Source organism: Clupea harengus, chromosome 21 (assembly GCF_900700415.2).
Source record: "Clupea harengus chromosome 21, Ch_v2.0.2, whole genome shotgun sequence".
Lineage (NCBI taxonomy): Eukaryota > Metazoa > Chordata > Actinopteri > Clupeiformes > Clupeidae > Clupea > Clupea harengus.
This window is the reverse complement of record NC_045172.1, coordinates 139424-155557: the sequence shown is the minus strand read 5'-3', so window position 1 is coordinate 155557 and position 16134 is coordinate 139424. Positions and strand designations below refer to the sequence as shown.

General features: G+C 42.1%; 1 protein-coding gene across 1 annotated transcript in view; it reads right to left on the bottom strand.

Moving 5' to 3' along the window:
- Nucleotides 1-6405: 6405 nt before the first annotated feature.
- cep97 (centrosomal protein 97) overlaps nucleotides 6406-16134 on the bottom strand; it is a 28345-nt gene continuing 18616 nt past the window's right edge. The window contains exons 5-11 of the mRNA XM_012823310.2: nucleotides 11895-12008; nucleotides 11591-11757; nucleotides 9037-9201; nucleotides 8752-8894; nucleotides 7956-8640; nucleotides 7736-7811; nucleotides 6406-7619 (exon numbers count right to left, since the gene is read on the bottom strand). Coding sequence (XP_012678764.2) covers nucleotides 7317-7619; nucleotides 7736-7811; nucleotides 7956-8640; nucleotides 8752-8894; nucleotides 9037-9201; nucleotides 11591-11757; nucleotides 11895-12008 — 1653 coding nt within the window. The 3' untranslated portion in view covers nucleotides 6406-7316. The remainder of the gene's footprint in view (nucleotides 7620-7735; nucleotides 7812-7955; nucleotides 8641-8751; nucleotides 8895-9036; nucleotides 9202-11590; nucleotides 11758-11894; nucleotides 12009-16134) is intronic.

Below are 16134 nucleotides of genomic sequence, written 5' to 3'. Positions count from 1 at the left end.
CAAAAAGCAAAGATGAAATTTGCCATGCTACTTCTGTCAAACACCTGATGTATTCACATCTTAGGCCTACCTCTCCAGCTGTGGCTCCAGCTCACTCTCTATACAGACTCTGTTTGTTCTCAGTTATTACTTGGGAAACAGGCAAAACTAGCCGCTGCACTATTCTTTTTTTTCCGTCATAATATTGATCTTTCTGAGCACTGGCTCTACACACTTGCTACCTTAACAGACTGAATCCATCTCTCTGTAATCCATTACGATCATGCAAGCGGCATGCATGTAAGTTTCAGTAAGATTAGAGTGCATTTGCATTTACATTTAGTCATTTAGCAGACACTTTTGTCCAAAGCGACGTACAAGGGAGAGAACAGTCAAGCTACGAGCAATAGAGACCTAGCGTAACAATAAATACTATTTTACATAAGAAATAGAAAAAAGTGCAGGAATGTAACTGCTGTAAGTGCAAGTTTAGTACTAGTAGAAGTACAAGTTAGGAAGGGAGGTGCTCTCTGAAGAGTTGGGTCTTCAAAAGCTTCTTAAAGGTAGAGAGGGATGCCCCTGCTCTGGTAGTGCTAGGCAGCTCGTTCCACCAACAGCAGCTGAGTGCAGCTGTTGAATGGTAGCAAAACATAATACCACTTCTTTATTCGCAAAAATGTACCTAAAAACCACTGCGTCCAGTCAACAGGATAGGCCTACAGCCTTTTCTGTCAACAGAATGGGATCATCTATGAAAATAAATAATAATGACCATCAAACAAGCAGTGGTATTATGTTGTGCGCTGCATACGTGCCATCTTTCTATGTATCAGGGGTTGCCAACAGATCAGATCAACCTATGACTTTTGCCTCATCAGGTCACCAGGTCACCACTGATGAAGACCTAACCGGTTCAAATGCTAATGTTATAATTTTGTATCACAGGTACACTGTCAATTTGATCAAGTAGTTTGAACTACTTTTCCTAAGTAGCTGTGCTGTGATATTATATGAAAAAAGGTTTCCTTTGATCGAAGACATTAGACCTTTATTGATTTGTGTCTTCAGGTCAGGCCAAGTTCAGCAGCTGCTGAAGGAGCCAAGGAGAGCCTGGAGGAAGATAGGCCCCCTTTGATTCTTTTCTATACCCCAAGTTAGACATCTTGAAAAGGTTTTTCAGTTATCATCCACAGTGAAAATCACAAAACATTGTAGTGCAGAAGGTTTTCTTTTACAAAGATGGCACCAATTGAAAGTGGCTGACATACAGTGAAGAACATAACACTTTGTATTATTCAGTTTGTATGGCATTTGCAAAGGCTACTGACAGCAATGCTTTCATTATTGTCATGCAAGATTAGAAACATGTCCACCAACATAAAGAAGAGCATGAAAAGGGTCTCATGCACAGGAGTGATGCTGAAGCAGACTTTTAAGGGCCTCCAAAGCAGACATAGTGTTTGTTAATGACAGGTGCTGGTGTGCATAGTGGTCATTTGTAATAGGGGTCTTAGCAACAGAGGCAGTCTGAGGCTGCACAGACTTGAGATGAAACTAGTATTGATCATGGCAATTTTATGGAGCTGATCATTCTTCTATGACCTCTGCTTAAAACATCTATCAGAATGCATTGAAAAAAGCAAGCAACTTTATCAGGCTGGGGCAAAAGACAGAGGTTCTTTTAATCACACTGCTCTCAAAAAATAGTCAACAGTTATTACCACAAAATCATGTGAAATTGAGAAAGCTGGGATGTTCTCTGTCCAAATTGACACAACTTCAAGCAACTGTCCTGGGCTTTTGCCTTTATTTAAAAAAAAAAATGTGTTGCTTAGCATCAGAAGTTGTAGGCACTTCTCAGTTCCTGGCTACTGCTACAGAAGATGCCAACAACAAGGAGATGGAACGCTTAATCAGAGGCAGACTCTTAACAAGGAGATGGAGCGCTTAATCAGAGGCAGACTCTTAACAAGGAGATGGAGCGCTTAATCAGAGGCAGACTCTTAACTGGCATCAAGGAGATGGAGCGCTTAATCAGAGGCAGACTCTTAACTGGCATCAAGGAGATGGAGCGCTGAATCACAGGCAGACTCTTAACTGGCATCAAGGAGATGGAGCGCTTAATCAGAGGCAGACTCTTAACTGGCATCAAGGAGATGGAGCGCTTAATCAGAGGCAGACTCTTAACTGGCATCAAGGAGATGGAGCGCTTAATCAGAGGCAGACTCTTAACAAGGAGATGGAGCGCTTAATCAGAGGCAGACTCTTAACTGGCATCAAGGAGATGGAGCGCTTAATCAGAGGCAGACTCTTAACAAGGAGATGGAGTGCTTAATCAGAGGCAGACTCTTAACAAGGAGATGGAACACTTAATCAGAGGCAGACTCTTAACAAGGAGATGGAGCGCTTAATCAGAGGCAGACTCTTAACTGGCATCAAGGAGATGGAGCGCTTAATCAGAGGCAGACTCTTAACTGGCATCAAGGAGATGTAGCGCTTAATCAGAGGCAGACTCTTAACTGGCATCAAGGAGATGGAGCGCTTAATCAGAGGCAGACTCTTAACTGGCATCAAGGAGATGGAGCGCTTAATCAGAGGCAGACTCTTAACAAGGAGATGGAGCGCTTAATCAGAGGCAGACTCTTAACTGGCATCAAGGAGATGGAACGCTTAATCAGAGGCAGACTCTTAACTGGCATCAAGGAGATGGAACGCTTAATCAGAGGCAGACTCTTAACTGGCATCAAGGAGATGGAGTGCTGAATCACAGGCAGACTCTTAACTGGCATCAAGGAGATGGAGTGCTTAATCACAGGCAGACTCTTAACTGGCATCAAGGAGATGGAGCGCTTAATCAGAGGCAGACTCTTAACTGGCATCAAGGAGATGGAGCGCTTAATCAGAGGCAGACTCTTAACTGGCATCAAGGAGATGGAGCGCTTAATCAGAGGCAGACTCTTAACTGGCATCAAGGAGATGTAGCGCTTAATCAGAGGCAGACTCTTAACTGGCATCAAGGAGATGGAGCGCTTAATCAGAGGCAGACTCTTAACTGGCATCAAGGAGATGGAGCGCTTAATCAGAGGCAGACGCTTAACTGGCATCAAGGAGATGGAGCGCTTAATCAGAGGCAGACTCTTAACAAGGAGATGGAGCGCTTAATCAGAGGCAGACTCTTAACTGGCATCAAGGAGATGGAGTGCTTAATCAGAGGCAGACTCTTAACAAGGAGATGGAGCGCTTAATCAGAGGCAGACTCTTAACTGGCATCAAGGAGATGGAGCGCTTAATCAGAGGCAGACTCTTAACAAGGAGATGGAGCGCTTAATCAGAGGCAGACTCTTAACAAGGAGATGGAACGCTTAATCAGAGGCAGACTCTTAACAAGGAGATGGAGCGCTTAATCAGAGGCAGACTCTTAACTGGCATCAAGGAGATGGAGTGCTTAATCAGAGGCAGACTCTTAACTGGCATCAAGGAGATGGAGTGCTTAATCACAGGCAGACTCTTAACTGGCATCGGGTAACGATGGTGGGAGGAGTCAGAGGGCAGACCTGAATCATAATTCATAAACACTTTTTTTAGACACTCACACACACACACACACTAAATTAAGGACGGAGGCCCAGGATAGTTGCCCACAGCACCCCTCATCTCACCACCTAGAGAGTCTGTGATCCGCAAACCTTTTCTAGGAAGAACATCACAGCACCTGGATTGAGACTGGTCCCCAGATCCTACTAAACAGAACGTGATGATGGGGCGTTTACAAGGAGGAGACCTAAAACCATTCAGCTGCACACAATTTTACAATCATTTGTGATTTATAGATGTCACATCTGGAAGAGTATACGCATGTTTTTTTGTGCGTAAGGCACCAGGTCTAGGGTGGTTTTGAGTGGTTTCTGCAAAAAAACAAAGGGTTTAGGCCCTAGTTTGGTGGCAGAAATGCAGCGAAAACTGCCTATTCCATCTGGGCAGGTTGTCTTAAAGCCCCCTTATGCAAGAATTGGTATTTTTTGCTCCTGAGCTGAGTCGTAAATACAAATCACGCTTTGAGACCTCCTAATGGAAAAGTGGTACATGTGTATTTGTTGACAAGCTGAATGATATGGAACTGGCAAAGACAATGACAGAAGCCAAAAAAGGATGTTGACTGACTAGGTAGCGAAATATTACAAGATGGTGCACAAATATTACTCTGCATAGTTTTCTTTGTTCGGAGATGAACGATTCCGTAACCAAAAGAATAACAAAAAAAGAACAACACATTTTAGTTTTGCTGAAATAGCAGCCTACTGCTCGTGTTTTAAGCCTATATACATTGTTTTCTAAGCTTTTGAATGTGGAGTATGTGAAAACTAATAAAATGATGTTGGCTACATGATAAAGGCACATATTGTTCATAACATACATTGGACAGTGCAATTTATTACCAGCTAGCTGAGTTACTTCCAAGGCTTATGTGGTCTGAGATTGACAAAGACTAATCAAACTTTTTGGTGTGAGATTCATTTATTTGGATGCTTGCCTGAGACGGGACTGAGGTTGACGACTTTGGTTATCTGGAAAAACTCCAAATCTCCGTGAGACAGGCATAACACAGATGAGGTTACAGCCTTTGTCACATTCTTTCATAAATAACATTTGGAGGAATGTTTATGATGAAAAACTAGTCGACAACTAGTCAAGCAAGCGCATACAAGACAGTTAATTAGTTATTACTGACAAGTCCGAGAGAAAGAAAGCCGGCTTGGCCTCTGACTTGTATCTCTTGTCTCTTTTAGCTCTCGCCAACGAGTCAAAGCCAGTCTGAGACCAATTCTTCTTCAGTCTCTTGTCTCTTTTAGCTCACGCCAACGAGTCAAAGCCAGTCTGAGACCGATTCTTGTTCACTCTTGTCTCTTTTAGCTCACGCCAACGAGTCAAAGCCAGTCTGAGACCGATTCTTCTTCAGTCTCTTGCTCGATTATACTCTCATTTTCTGTTCCTCACTTTCTCCGACAACGCCTTCCTCAGTTTCATCGTCGCCTCTGCCATGATGTACACGTTAATACTGCACTAGGTTCTTCTTATAGCTAGCAGAAGGGTCCACAGTTGTTGTGTGAGATGGTGCCATAAAGCATTACATAGTTCTCGTGAGTGGTGTCGCGCCCTGTCCATCAAAGTTACATAGTGCAATAGCAGGTGTACCAGGTGTGCTGTGGCAGTGGCTGTTATTTTAAGGTCAAATTGTTCCATAATGTTGCTTTAAACCCCATCGATGAGTACAAAATTACCCTGAAGTGTGGATTTGGGATATAGGCATGACAACATATTCTTCTCTGATCTGAAACATTTGCATGCGCCAATCACAAACCCTCACTGTCCAACACTAATGAACCTATCTGGCAAAATAAATCATGTTCCCTTTATTCTATTTAAGAGTATTATGCCTATATTCTGTATTAGCAAGGAAGCAGGAGCAAACCTGTGTCTGGACATCTTGGATATCCTCAAAGTTAATACATATCTTGGCAGGCTTTAAAAAAACAATAAAATGTTATAAAAGGTTAAACACCTTTAAAAGACTCAAGTGCCTGCAAGTGACTTGAATTAAAGTCAGCAGTAAACAAATGTCTTCGATGATGTACATACACAACTTCTCTTGTTAATTCTATTGAGACAAGGTAACCTAATTACAGCAGAAGCCCCACACAAGCGCATTTTCCACAATAGGGCCCTCTTCTGGGCATGACTGCATCAGATTGCAGAAAGACTGCATTTAGGTTGGCCCAGGTATTCAAATTCATCAACAGAAACATAGCTCCCAACCTCCCATATGTTATGCACTCCCCATTCATTCAGGCCAATGGTCACTGCTACTCGTGTGTTTCACGTAGGCTTAGAGATCTGGTTCTTTCCAACCTTGACCACTGTCTCGGGGAGATCCCGGACAAGCGTCATTAGTATATCATTGCATCAAACAGATGAATCCATTTATATGTCCACTCTCTCCTGATGACCAATCCTCAGGTAAACAGACTTTCACACACCCGTTCGGTTCTGCATGCATCCACATCACCAAATGGCCAACAGTTCTGTCTGCTGAAACATTAGCCTTTAAGCACATTTGAAGCTATACCTTTTTCACAAGCTAGGTACCTTTTTTGCTACCTACGCTAACCCGGTTCTCTTCCCCACTCCTCATCCTCTTCCTTCATCTCACTTGATGGTTCCTAGGCTGGACATCCACAGATGCCTCCTCTCATCCACTCTCTCTGTGCTGGGTTCCACTAAAGGTTTATAGAAGGAAGTTTCCTTTTCCATAATCCAGCACAGATGTGCTTGCTCTAGGGCATTCAAACCTTGTTCTCCATTGTTAATGGCTCTGTGTACAAAATATATAGATTTTTAATATCAATATAATTGAATCAAGAGCAGGTAGATAAGACATAAAATATTCCTTTAAAAAAGTCTTAATCACACAAAATGTAACAAAATGTATACATATTATTCATAGCATATCACACATTTTCAAGTTGTCAGTGGACACAAAAATAGGTCTTGATCTGCACCTAAAATATGCACTTAATGACAAATACAAATAAGATCAATCAAGTTCCAAATGCTGAGAAGATGTACATTACTTTCAACATCACTGTATACAAAGAGTAAAATCATAGCTCCTTTTTAACAAATCATATAGAATTGATTTAGCGGCAATAAGGACACGAAATGAGAAAGGGAGGGAGAGAAGAAACAAAGACAAAGGAACAGTTTAGTCCAAATCACATGATCAGTGATTTACTATTTACTTTCCATACAGGAGATCCTCCATAACATGTCAGGTACTGTCGTTTTATCATTCTTGGTCTGCATGCAAGACATGTGATGGTACTCAAAAGCATCATGTTAAATACATTTAAATTTCACACACACTCACACTGTGTCCGATTCTCCAGTAACGTCTAACATATTTACTGGAATGTTTTTGGACACAGCACAACTTACATTTTCATAGTATCATAATACCACTATAAGCTTTTAGCTTTCAGTTGCTGTTTAATATGTTTTGACATGACATTTCTTGAAAGCTGCACACAGCTTGAGGCAAGTCTGTGACATTCTAACCATATACACTAGGTCAACATTCTCAGTATCAGCACATTCACCAGTTAGCAATGTTAGCATGTAACAAGCATAGAGAAGCAACATTTGTGGGCCAGTCATGTACTGGATTGACAGAATAGAAAGTAGGTGGAAGAGATTAAACTTGCTTTCACTATCCCGTTCAAATGTTGGATCCACCTTCACCTAACCCTCCAAAGAAGAGACACTCATTTACTTCTTCCTCCTCATGTTTCTTTCTCCAGCTTTTCTTCTTCCTCTTGCCGTTTCTGAACAAAGCTAAGATGCTGCCCTTGTAGATTCCCTCCACTTGCTGCCCCCGCTGACAGCACTATCTCTGGAGAGTGAGCAGTCGCTCTGATGCTGTCCTGTACGACTCCCTGGTGGTTGCCAGAAGAATGGAATTCAGTCTGTATTGAGGCATGATCCTCAGAACTAGCAGATGGAGCGCAGGGCCTGGAGCTGGAAGAGGAAGAGCCACACTTCAGCCGCTCCATGACTGTATTCTGCCACGTCATCACTGACTGAAGCTGTAGTGAGAAAGGCGAAGGGGAGAATAAATGAGGATGATGGATGGATGGACATTTGTATATATATATATAGATAGAGCTAGACAGATGTGTTAAGTAGAAGAGTCATCACTAACCTGTTTCCAAAGACACTTCACAGCTTCTTCCTGAACTAACCTTTGTAGCCTCTCTTCTTCTTGTTGCTTGTGTACCCTTAAGCAGAAGACACACATCAGCACACACGTGAGCACACAAAGTTCAAATTCCCTTGCATCGCCTACGTTTCAGTCGGCCTGAGGGACCAACATTCACCTCTGGAGCTCCGAGCTCAAGTATATGATGTGTTCAAACACTCACCTCTGGAGCTCCGAGCTCAAGTATATGATGTGTTCCTGCATTCGGCGCAGACGGATCTCTGTCCGCACCTCCTTCGCCTTGGGATTGTGAAGCCGTGTCCAATGCCCACGCCACCATGCTTGTATCCGCACTGCTGCTGTGTTTAGTGGGGACGGTATTCCTCTCACATTCTCCTCAGGAACAGACTTTCCATTTCCCAACTGACACTCTTCTCCATTCACCCTCAAACAGTTTGTGTTGTCGGCCTGTAAATACAAGTTCTCTTCTACCTCTGAATGCTTCTCTCCAGACATTAAAGAGGGGCTGCAATGTGTATGTGAGGGTATGGGTGAAGATTCGACTGGGCTATATGTGGATGTCTTTTGTCCATCTCTAGATGCCTTGCCATCTCTCCCAGGTTGCACTGGGACATAACAGTGGGAAGGGACGTTGGAGGGGACGGCGTAAGGCTCCGTCTCATTGTCACTGTCACTGTCATCAGAGCGCATGGTTGGACATGTAGTGGAAGCCACCGGCAGGAAGAAGGACTCAGAAGAGAGCTGGGTGCCATGGAGTTTCTCCTCATCCGTTTGCACATCCTCCAGCTTTAAGGAAGAGGAGTCATTGTCAAGTGGGGAAAGAGCCGTGCGAAAGACTGGAGTGACTGAAGGGTCAGCCAGCCACGAATTCACCTGGACTACTGGTTCTGAGGACAGACGGAAGAAATGCACACATTCCCATCAGAATTTGAGACACCACAAAAAGACCGATCATAAACTCAAAATATATAGTGCTGCCATCACATTGATCCACACACCTGCCCTTTGGATAAGTGCAGGCGGGTGTGCAGAGATCCTTTCGGACGCTTCATATGTCTGCTGCTCCACATTAAAAGGGTTGGGGTAAGATAGGCTGGGCCAACCTTTATGACCTGCCTTCAGGAGCTGCTTCTGGTGTTGCCTAAGAGACCCCAATCAGCAATGATGATTCATTCATTAGTGAAGGCAAATACCAAAGGATTTCCTCAGAAAAAACACCAAGAGCAAGTCACTAATGGAAACCATTTCAACTACTTACAAGAAAGGATGAGTATGTATGATACCTCTGTTTGTTGAGGATCCTTTCCAGCTTGGCGTCCTCTGCAGACTGCGATGCAGAGGTCACGGTCAGAGGGCACACCGACGCCAGGTACTGCACCAGCTGTTCGTGTTGCCCTGGGCGAAAGCTATGACCTTTGCCCTGACTGTACATCCATTCTGCCTTGAGTCTGTTTTCAGAACACAAAAACAGAATTAAATCAACGGGACGAGCTTTAAAGCAACAGTATACAACTGACCACTTTTTGAGATACTAAAACTAGTTGCGGGTAAAACGTATCATCTTCAAATTCATTTTGATGCTATATACGGTCACGTGAAGGACAGATAAACACACCTGTTGTCCTCACTAGCCGCCCAGTCTATGCACTATGTAGTTCTGTGGTCGGTGAGGGACCACTTCACGGAAATGTTAGAAAAACGTTCATATCAGTACATCCCCGAGTAGGGCTGAACGATTTGGGAAAATAATCTAATTGCGATTTTTTACCAAAATATTGCGATTTAATATGCGATTTTTTTTGTATCCTTTTTTCCCCCAACAAAACGTAATGAATGATTTAAATATGACCAACACAATATTAGATACATTTAGTGTAAAATATTCTTTGCCACATTTTACATTTTTATTTAACTGCTCATTACAGAAACAAGAACAACAAATCGGTGGCTTTGCCACTGTGCATTTAAGTAATTTAAAAAAAGTAATTTTAAGTATAAACACTAGGCATGCACTTTTTAAACACTGTGTGCAAAATGTACCATCTTAAAAAAAAAAAAAAAAAAAGAAAAAGTTTTTTAATCGCGAACGTTGCGGTTAGAAAATCGCGTTCTATCATATCGCGATTAAATCGCAAATGCAATTAATCGTTCAGCCCTATCCCCGAGCACTAATGACTCATTTAGAACAAAGTCACCAAACCAAGTAGTTAATCTTTAATCAATTTAATTAAACATATGACACTATCTAGTTAATTTAAAACCAATCTTGCAACAATTGTCGCAATGTTTGCAGTGTTATACACACATGCACAAAGATTAAAATTGAGACAGTTCATCAACAATTGACTTGTTCAGTTACTGAGCAAAATGAACCATGAATACTCTGGCCTCACCACTAACTAACGCATTTTCTTAATTCAGTCTCCCAGCAGAAAGTCCCATCTGGGATCTTATCACTAAGAGCAACTCCTCCACCTGTCAGATGGATCCTGTTCCAAGAGACTTAATTAAGGTGTGCCTACCCTCTATTGCCCCTCTGATAACCTCAATAATAAACACATCTCTCACCACTGGGACAGTTTCCCCTTCATTAAAAACGGCCATCGTCAGATCAACACTTGAAAGCCTGGATTGGTCCTGATGACTTAGTTTATTATCGACCTAATTCATTCATTCATTTCCAACATACCATTTATTTCAAAAGTCTGATCTTATGTGATGTAAGGTGACATTGAGTGTCATGAAAGGTGCCATTAAATAAAATGTATTACTATTATTTTCCACAAAAGATCTTTTTTTGGCTGCAACAATATGCATAAAGAGACTGCATTCAGATTGGTCGAGGCTCGCAACCTCCCATATCTTATGCCTTCCCCATTCTGGGTACTGGTCACGGCATTTACTGCAGCAGTTCTTTCCTTGTTTCTGGGATATCCCATACTATCAGTATATCTACACATACGGTCACCAGTGGCCTTGTGTTACGCAAATGAATACCTTTATATGTCAACCCGTTGATTCAATGCTATGCTAAATAGGCTTTCATTAACCTGTTGTGCTGTGGTTCTGGATGCATCAGCTGGACCAAATAGGCTACAGTTTATTCCAGAGTAAAGAAGCCATGCAAAGGACACAATTTCAATCTAAATGTTGAATAGCATTGTTACTTGAGACAAATCTAATATTGTGTTACAAGCTTAAGATCATTGTTTCGCATCACCACACTGTACATAGGCTATTCTATTGGGGAAAGGAGTGAAAGTATCCTACTAACAAAACCTGGTATTTCCATAGAAAATAGAGCTGACTTATTCTGCTCCAAAAAGTCACACCTGTGCCACTCCCTCGGCAGCGTGTCTATTTCTGTGCCACAGTGCGCATGTGCCGCCGTGTTCTGCCAGCCGTTTTCACCGTCAAATAGGGTCCATAGACTACATACCTGTTAACATGTACCTGTACCATCTCTTTTGTTCTAACAATAACCCAACAACATGCAGACACAAGTTTGATTAAATTACGTCTTGGATCATAATGAAGTTATTATGCTGTTCTGTGACTGGAAAATGTTTATACCTACATATTTCACTTACTTTGAGCAGATTTTACATGATAACTCTATTTGTCACTGGATTTTTGGGAAGGAAAAGGATTTAAGATTAATGTTAAAATGATCATCACATTTGTATGGTTAAGTGATGCAAAGATTGGAATAGTGATTCAAGACCAATCTCATTTTTAGCTTTCAACTTCCTCACTTGTACCTTGTAACACTGCATTACAAATGACATGCAACAAGTCTGAACTTTCAGCTGTCCTAGGTCGGTCCCCCCCACTCACCCTTCCTTCTGGGACACAGCATATCCATCTAGGAGCTTCAGGTTCAGGCACCAGCTCACCACATATGGCCTATAGTCACACCCTGCCACGGTAGACGTGCTCATTACACAAGGGTTACTGATGATGGACAGCTGCTCCAGGCTGCTGAGAGAGGCCAGGAAGGAGAACTGGTGGAGAGGAATACACGGAAAAGAGGGCAGTTTAGAATACATGACCATAGAATGGCAAGAAAAAGAGATATGAGAGAGGCTAGATGAAAAAGGCTAAAAGAGAAGGCCCTCTCCAGGAGTATTCACACCCTTACCTCGTTAAGGTCTCGTATCTCGTTTTCAGCCAAAGACAGTAATGTGAGGTTTGAGGGCAGGTATGCCGGAACAGACCGCAGAGTTGTGATGGTGTTTCCATGGAGATGCAATGCCTAGGGAAAAACATACATCACATTTTTCTAAATGTTCATCTGATTATCATACCAACACGATAATAGCGTTTCCATAAAGCTTTAAGCTTCCTTTCAATTAATACACTGACAAACAAAACTCCACCCAAGTTCAAACATAATTCCTTTATTTTGTGATAAGCCCTTCCATTTCCTTCATGCTTTGTTGTTTAGACGTTTTTAATTTACTCACATAGAGCTGCAGCGACGGCAGTTGGCGGCCATTTTGATGAGTGAGACAATTCACACTTGATAAAAATGAGGCCATGTATAAGTGTACAAAATTTCACATTTTTACATTAAGCGGTTCTTGAGATATTGACATGTGTCAGTAGGAGTGCCCCCATGGACAACATTTTGCGTGTGTCCAAAGAATGGTACCTTAACATCAGAAGATATTAGCCATAGCCATTATGGGCCACGCCTTCCAATTTGATTTAAGCGTAATTTGGAAAAAAACTTTTTTTCTTTTGTCAGCATGGTCTGTGACTTCCAAATTTCATTAAGATTGGAAGAATGGCCTCATAGGATTTAAGTTTATTTTCCCCAAAAAATTGGAAATTAAGCAAGCAGAAATTGGCGGGAATGGGTCTGTTAGATTTGGGAACTTTCGGGGACAGAGGAAATCTTTTTTTGTTCCAACCCAATACAGTACAGGAGAAATTGATAGTCTTTTCATGGCAGTATTGACAGCTGAAATGTGATTGGCCGTTAGCTGCCATTTTGATGAGCGAGCCAATTGACATTTAAGGAAATGTGATCAAATGAGGCCGAGTATATATATAGCATACAAGCAGTGGCGGTGCGTCATTACAGGGCGCAAGGGCGCCGCCCCTCCTAAAATTTTGAGATGAAAAAAAAAAAAAAAACATTATATACCAAACAATTAAAATAAGAAATGTACTGTGTTAACGCGTTAAATGTGTGTGGGAGACCGTAAGCCCCTGTCAACAACCACTTAAATGTGACCAAATATAATATATTGCCATTCGTTATCACTGAGATAAGCCCCTCCTCCCTGGAGGGGCGCCGGCCAAATGGAAGTCAATGGGAGCTCTCATACTTTTCTGCAACATTTGAGCAAGGACAGCTTCTCATTGGCTGATGAAAGTTCGATCCTGGGGCGCAAAATTTTGCACCCTAACCAATGACATCGTTTCTTATTTCAACGCGACTGGACTATTTGTCGAATCAGAGACCTTTATCATTCCCTCACATCCCATATAAATCTCACGTATCTACGTGAGCAACATAGCTAGCAGAGACTTTGAGTCTGTGAGTATGGCGACTGAAAACTCTGTGGTATCTCTTCGTGAAACACCTTTCAATCGACGATCAGATGTCGATAAGAAGAGACTGAAAGACATGGGACCCGAACGTCCGGATGTAAAAATGCAGCAGCAGAGCATCGACCGCGGGAGGACGTACACCCGTAGCTTCTCCTCAAGCCTGTATGCTAACCGGAGCTGGGTAGCTGGTTGTTCAGTGAGTGATGCGTTTTTTTTGTTCCCCCTGCCTGTTGTTCTAAAGTCCTGGGACTGAAACAATCTGGACTGCAACGGGGATGAGGGATCTAAAGCACTCCAACGATAAATGTAAGAAGCACGAATCTTGCCGCAGCCATCTAACTAACAGCCTGAAGCTAAGCCTCGTTGGAAGACTGAGTATAGCAGAGCAGCTCGACTAAGGGTACCGAATTGGCATTCGAAAACACAATGAAGAAGTAAGGAAAAACAGACACATTCTCTCAAGAATAATAGACTGTGTAAAGTTCTGTGGTGCATTTGAGTTGGCCCTGCGTGGTCATGATGAGAGCGAGAACTCGGATAACCCAGGGATATTCCGTGGCTTGGTGGACGTCGGTGCCTCACTTGGCAGTGCACTGAAAGAGCATCTCGAGAGCACGACTCTTTAAGGGAACATCCAAAACAGTCCAGAATGAACTTCTTGACTGTATGCTGGCTGTTGTGAGGGAAAAGTTAGTGAGATTTGCCAACTTGAAAGAGAGGAGGGCTAAATTTCTTTACAAGTAGTGGGGCCTACTCTTGTCAAACACCCAATGTAAAATGTGATATCTCTTTCTGAATCTCTTGTGCTCTAAACCTCTCATGTGAGGGTGTGGGCACCTGTTTTATTCTGTAAACCTCTGAAACCATTCTGCTCTGAACCTCTCATGCCCAAAGTTACAGTTTGTTGATGGTTGTTATTGGATAGTGTTGAGCACTGTGTGTTCTTGAAATAAAGCTTTGGTTTTTTTTTATATTCTACTCAAACTCTTTTCTTATTGTGGAGTGCTATTTTAACCGCGCCGCCCAACTGCGCCCCCCCCCCAAAAAAAAAAATTCACCAGCCGCCACTGCATACAAGTATACAAGTATGTATACCACATTTTACGTTAAGCGGTTCTTGAGATATTGACATGTGTCAGTTTTAGCGACCCCTATTAGTGGAATTTTGCAGAGTGTCTCAAAAGAATGTTTGGACCTTCACATAAGGTCATAAGGTCATAGTGTCAGTGTGGTCTGTAGATGACGTATATCAAATTTCATGACAATCAGATGAACGGCCTTGGAGGAGTTGGAGGAGTTGTTTTACCATCACTTTCGATCTTTTGGTGCAAATTGGCTTGAATGGATGCGTCATATTTGGGAGCTTTCAAAGAATCAGAGGAAAAAATTATTTATGTTCTAACCCATACCGCCATAAGCCATATGAGCGAAAAGGTACAAGTGCTACAGGCACAATAGGAATCCAGCAGCTTCCTTGCTTGGTCCCCTAATAATAATAAGATAAACCTGAGCTAATACAGTAGATAGAGATCCAGCAGCTTTGGACCCTGAAGAAGATAAACCTGAGCTAATGCAGAAGAGATCCAGACCTCAGCCGTGAATTCACTGCAGTGTATTCAGCATGTCACATAAAACGAAATGCCATGGTGTTGTGGTGTGAGCTTCTAACCTTTTAAAAGTTGTATGAAGTTGTTATGGTGTCGTGTGGGAATGGATGGTATAAATGTTTAAGTTGAATTGTTAATCGCTCCCCTGGTGATAGTCTAGTACAATAAACAATCATTTGCAGTGCGAATCAAACTAGTTATCTAGCAGACGTTAGAGCAGACCTGGGCAAAGTGCGGCCCGTTGGCTGTCTCTGTGCGGCCCGCGGAGGTCAATTGTAAATTAGGAATCAAACGTAAATACCTGTACTTATTATACGGCTCTTCAGAATGTTCCAAAAAGTTCCGTTGATTTAAATGGGCCATCCCAACGTTCGCAGGTCTGTAATTTCTTTATATTCACTGCTGCGAAAAATGTATGACTTGTCATTGGCAACGGGTTTTGTGCTTCTAATTCACATCTTTCGTATCATTCCGCAACGCAAGTAGTCCGGTCATTTAACGTAACTGAAAGTCATTGAAACTTGAAGTCAGAAGGTGGGTTGCTTCGCATTTGCGAGAAGAACTAAACGGCAACAAAATCATCAAGAGAAATCAAGGAGAAATGTCTTCTATTGTTTTGGCAAGTAACCGTATAATAAGCGGGATATTTTTTTTACCCGTAGGCCTACATTCGTGTGTGTGAGAGTGCCTGCGACCATTTGCGCTGATAAAAATTGATATTACTATTAATTTGAATACTTATACTATTGCATTGCAAGCTTGCTCTCGTGTGTGTGTGTGCCATGTGTATTGATCGTGTGGGAACACCTTTAATACTGCAAAAACATGCTAATTTTCAAAATCATTTAGGTGAATGTTGATTAAATGTTGATTAAATAATGTTGCCGTTTTTACTATGCCTGCACCAACATTTTTTTGATAGCCTAAATGTAACATCTACTCTTACCAGTAGCAGTTAATCAAAACCACCATTTTTTTTATAAAGAGATACAACTTATATTGAGCAGAATTGAGTTCAGCCTATTGGTCCGGCCCTCCACAACAGTCCCACTATCTCATGTGGCCCCTTGGGGAAATGAATTGCCCACCCCTGCGTTAGAGTCTTCTCAATTTTCCTTTTTTTTAATTATAATAGGAAAAAGGTAGAAACCCTCAGGGTGCCTGTGCTGCTTTATATTAGTTCATATTCACACATATTAACATGAGTTCATG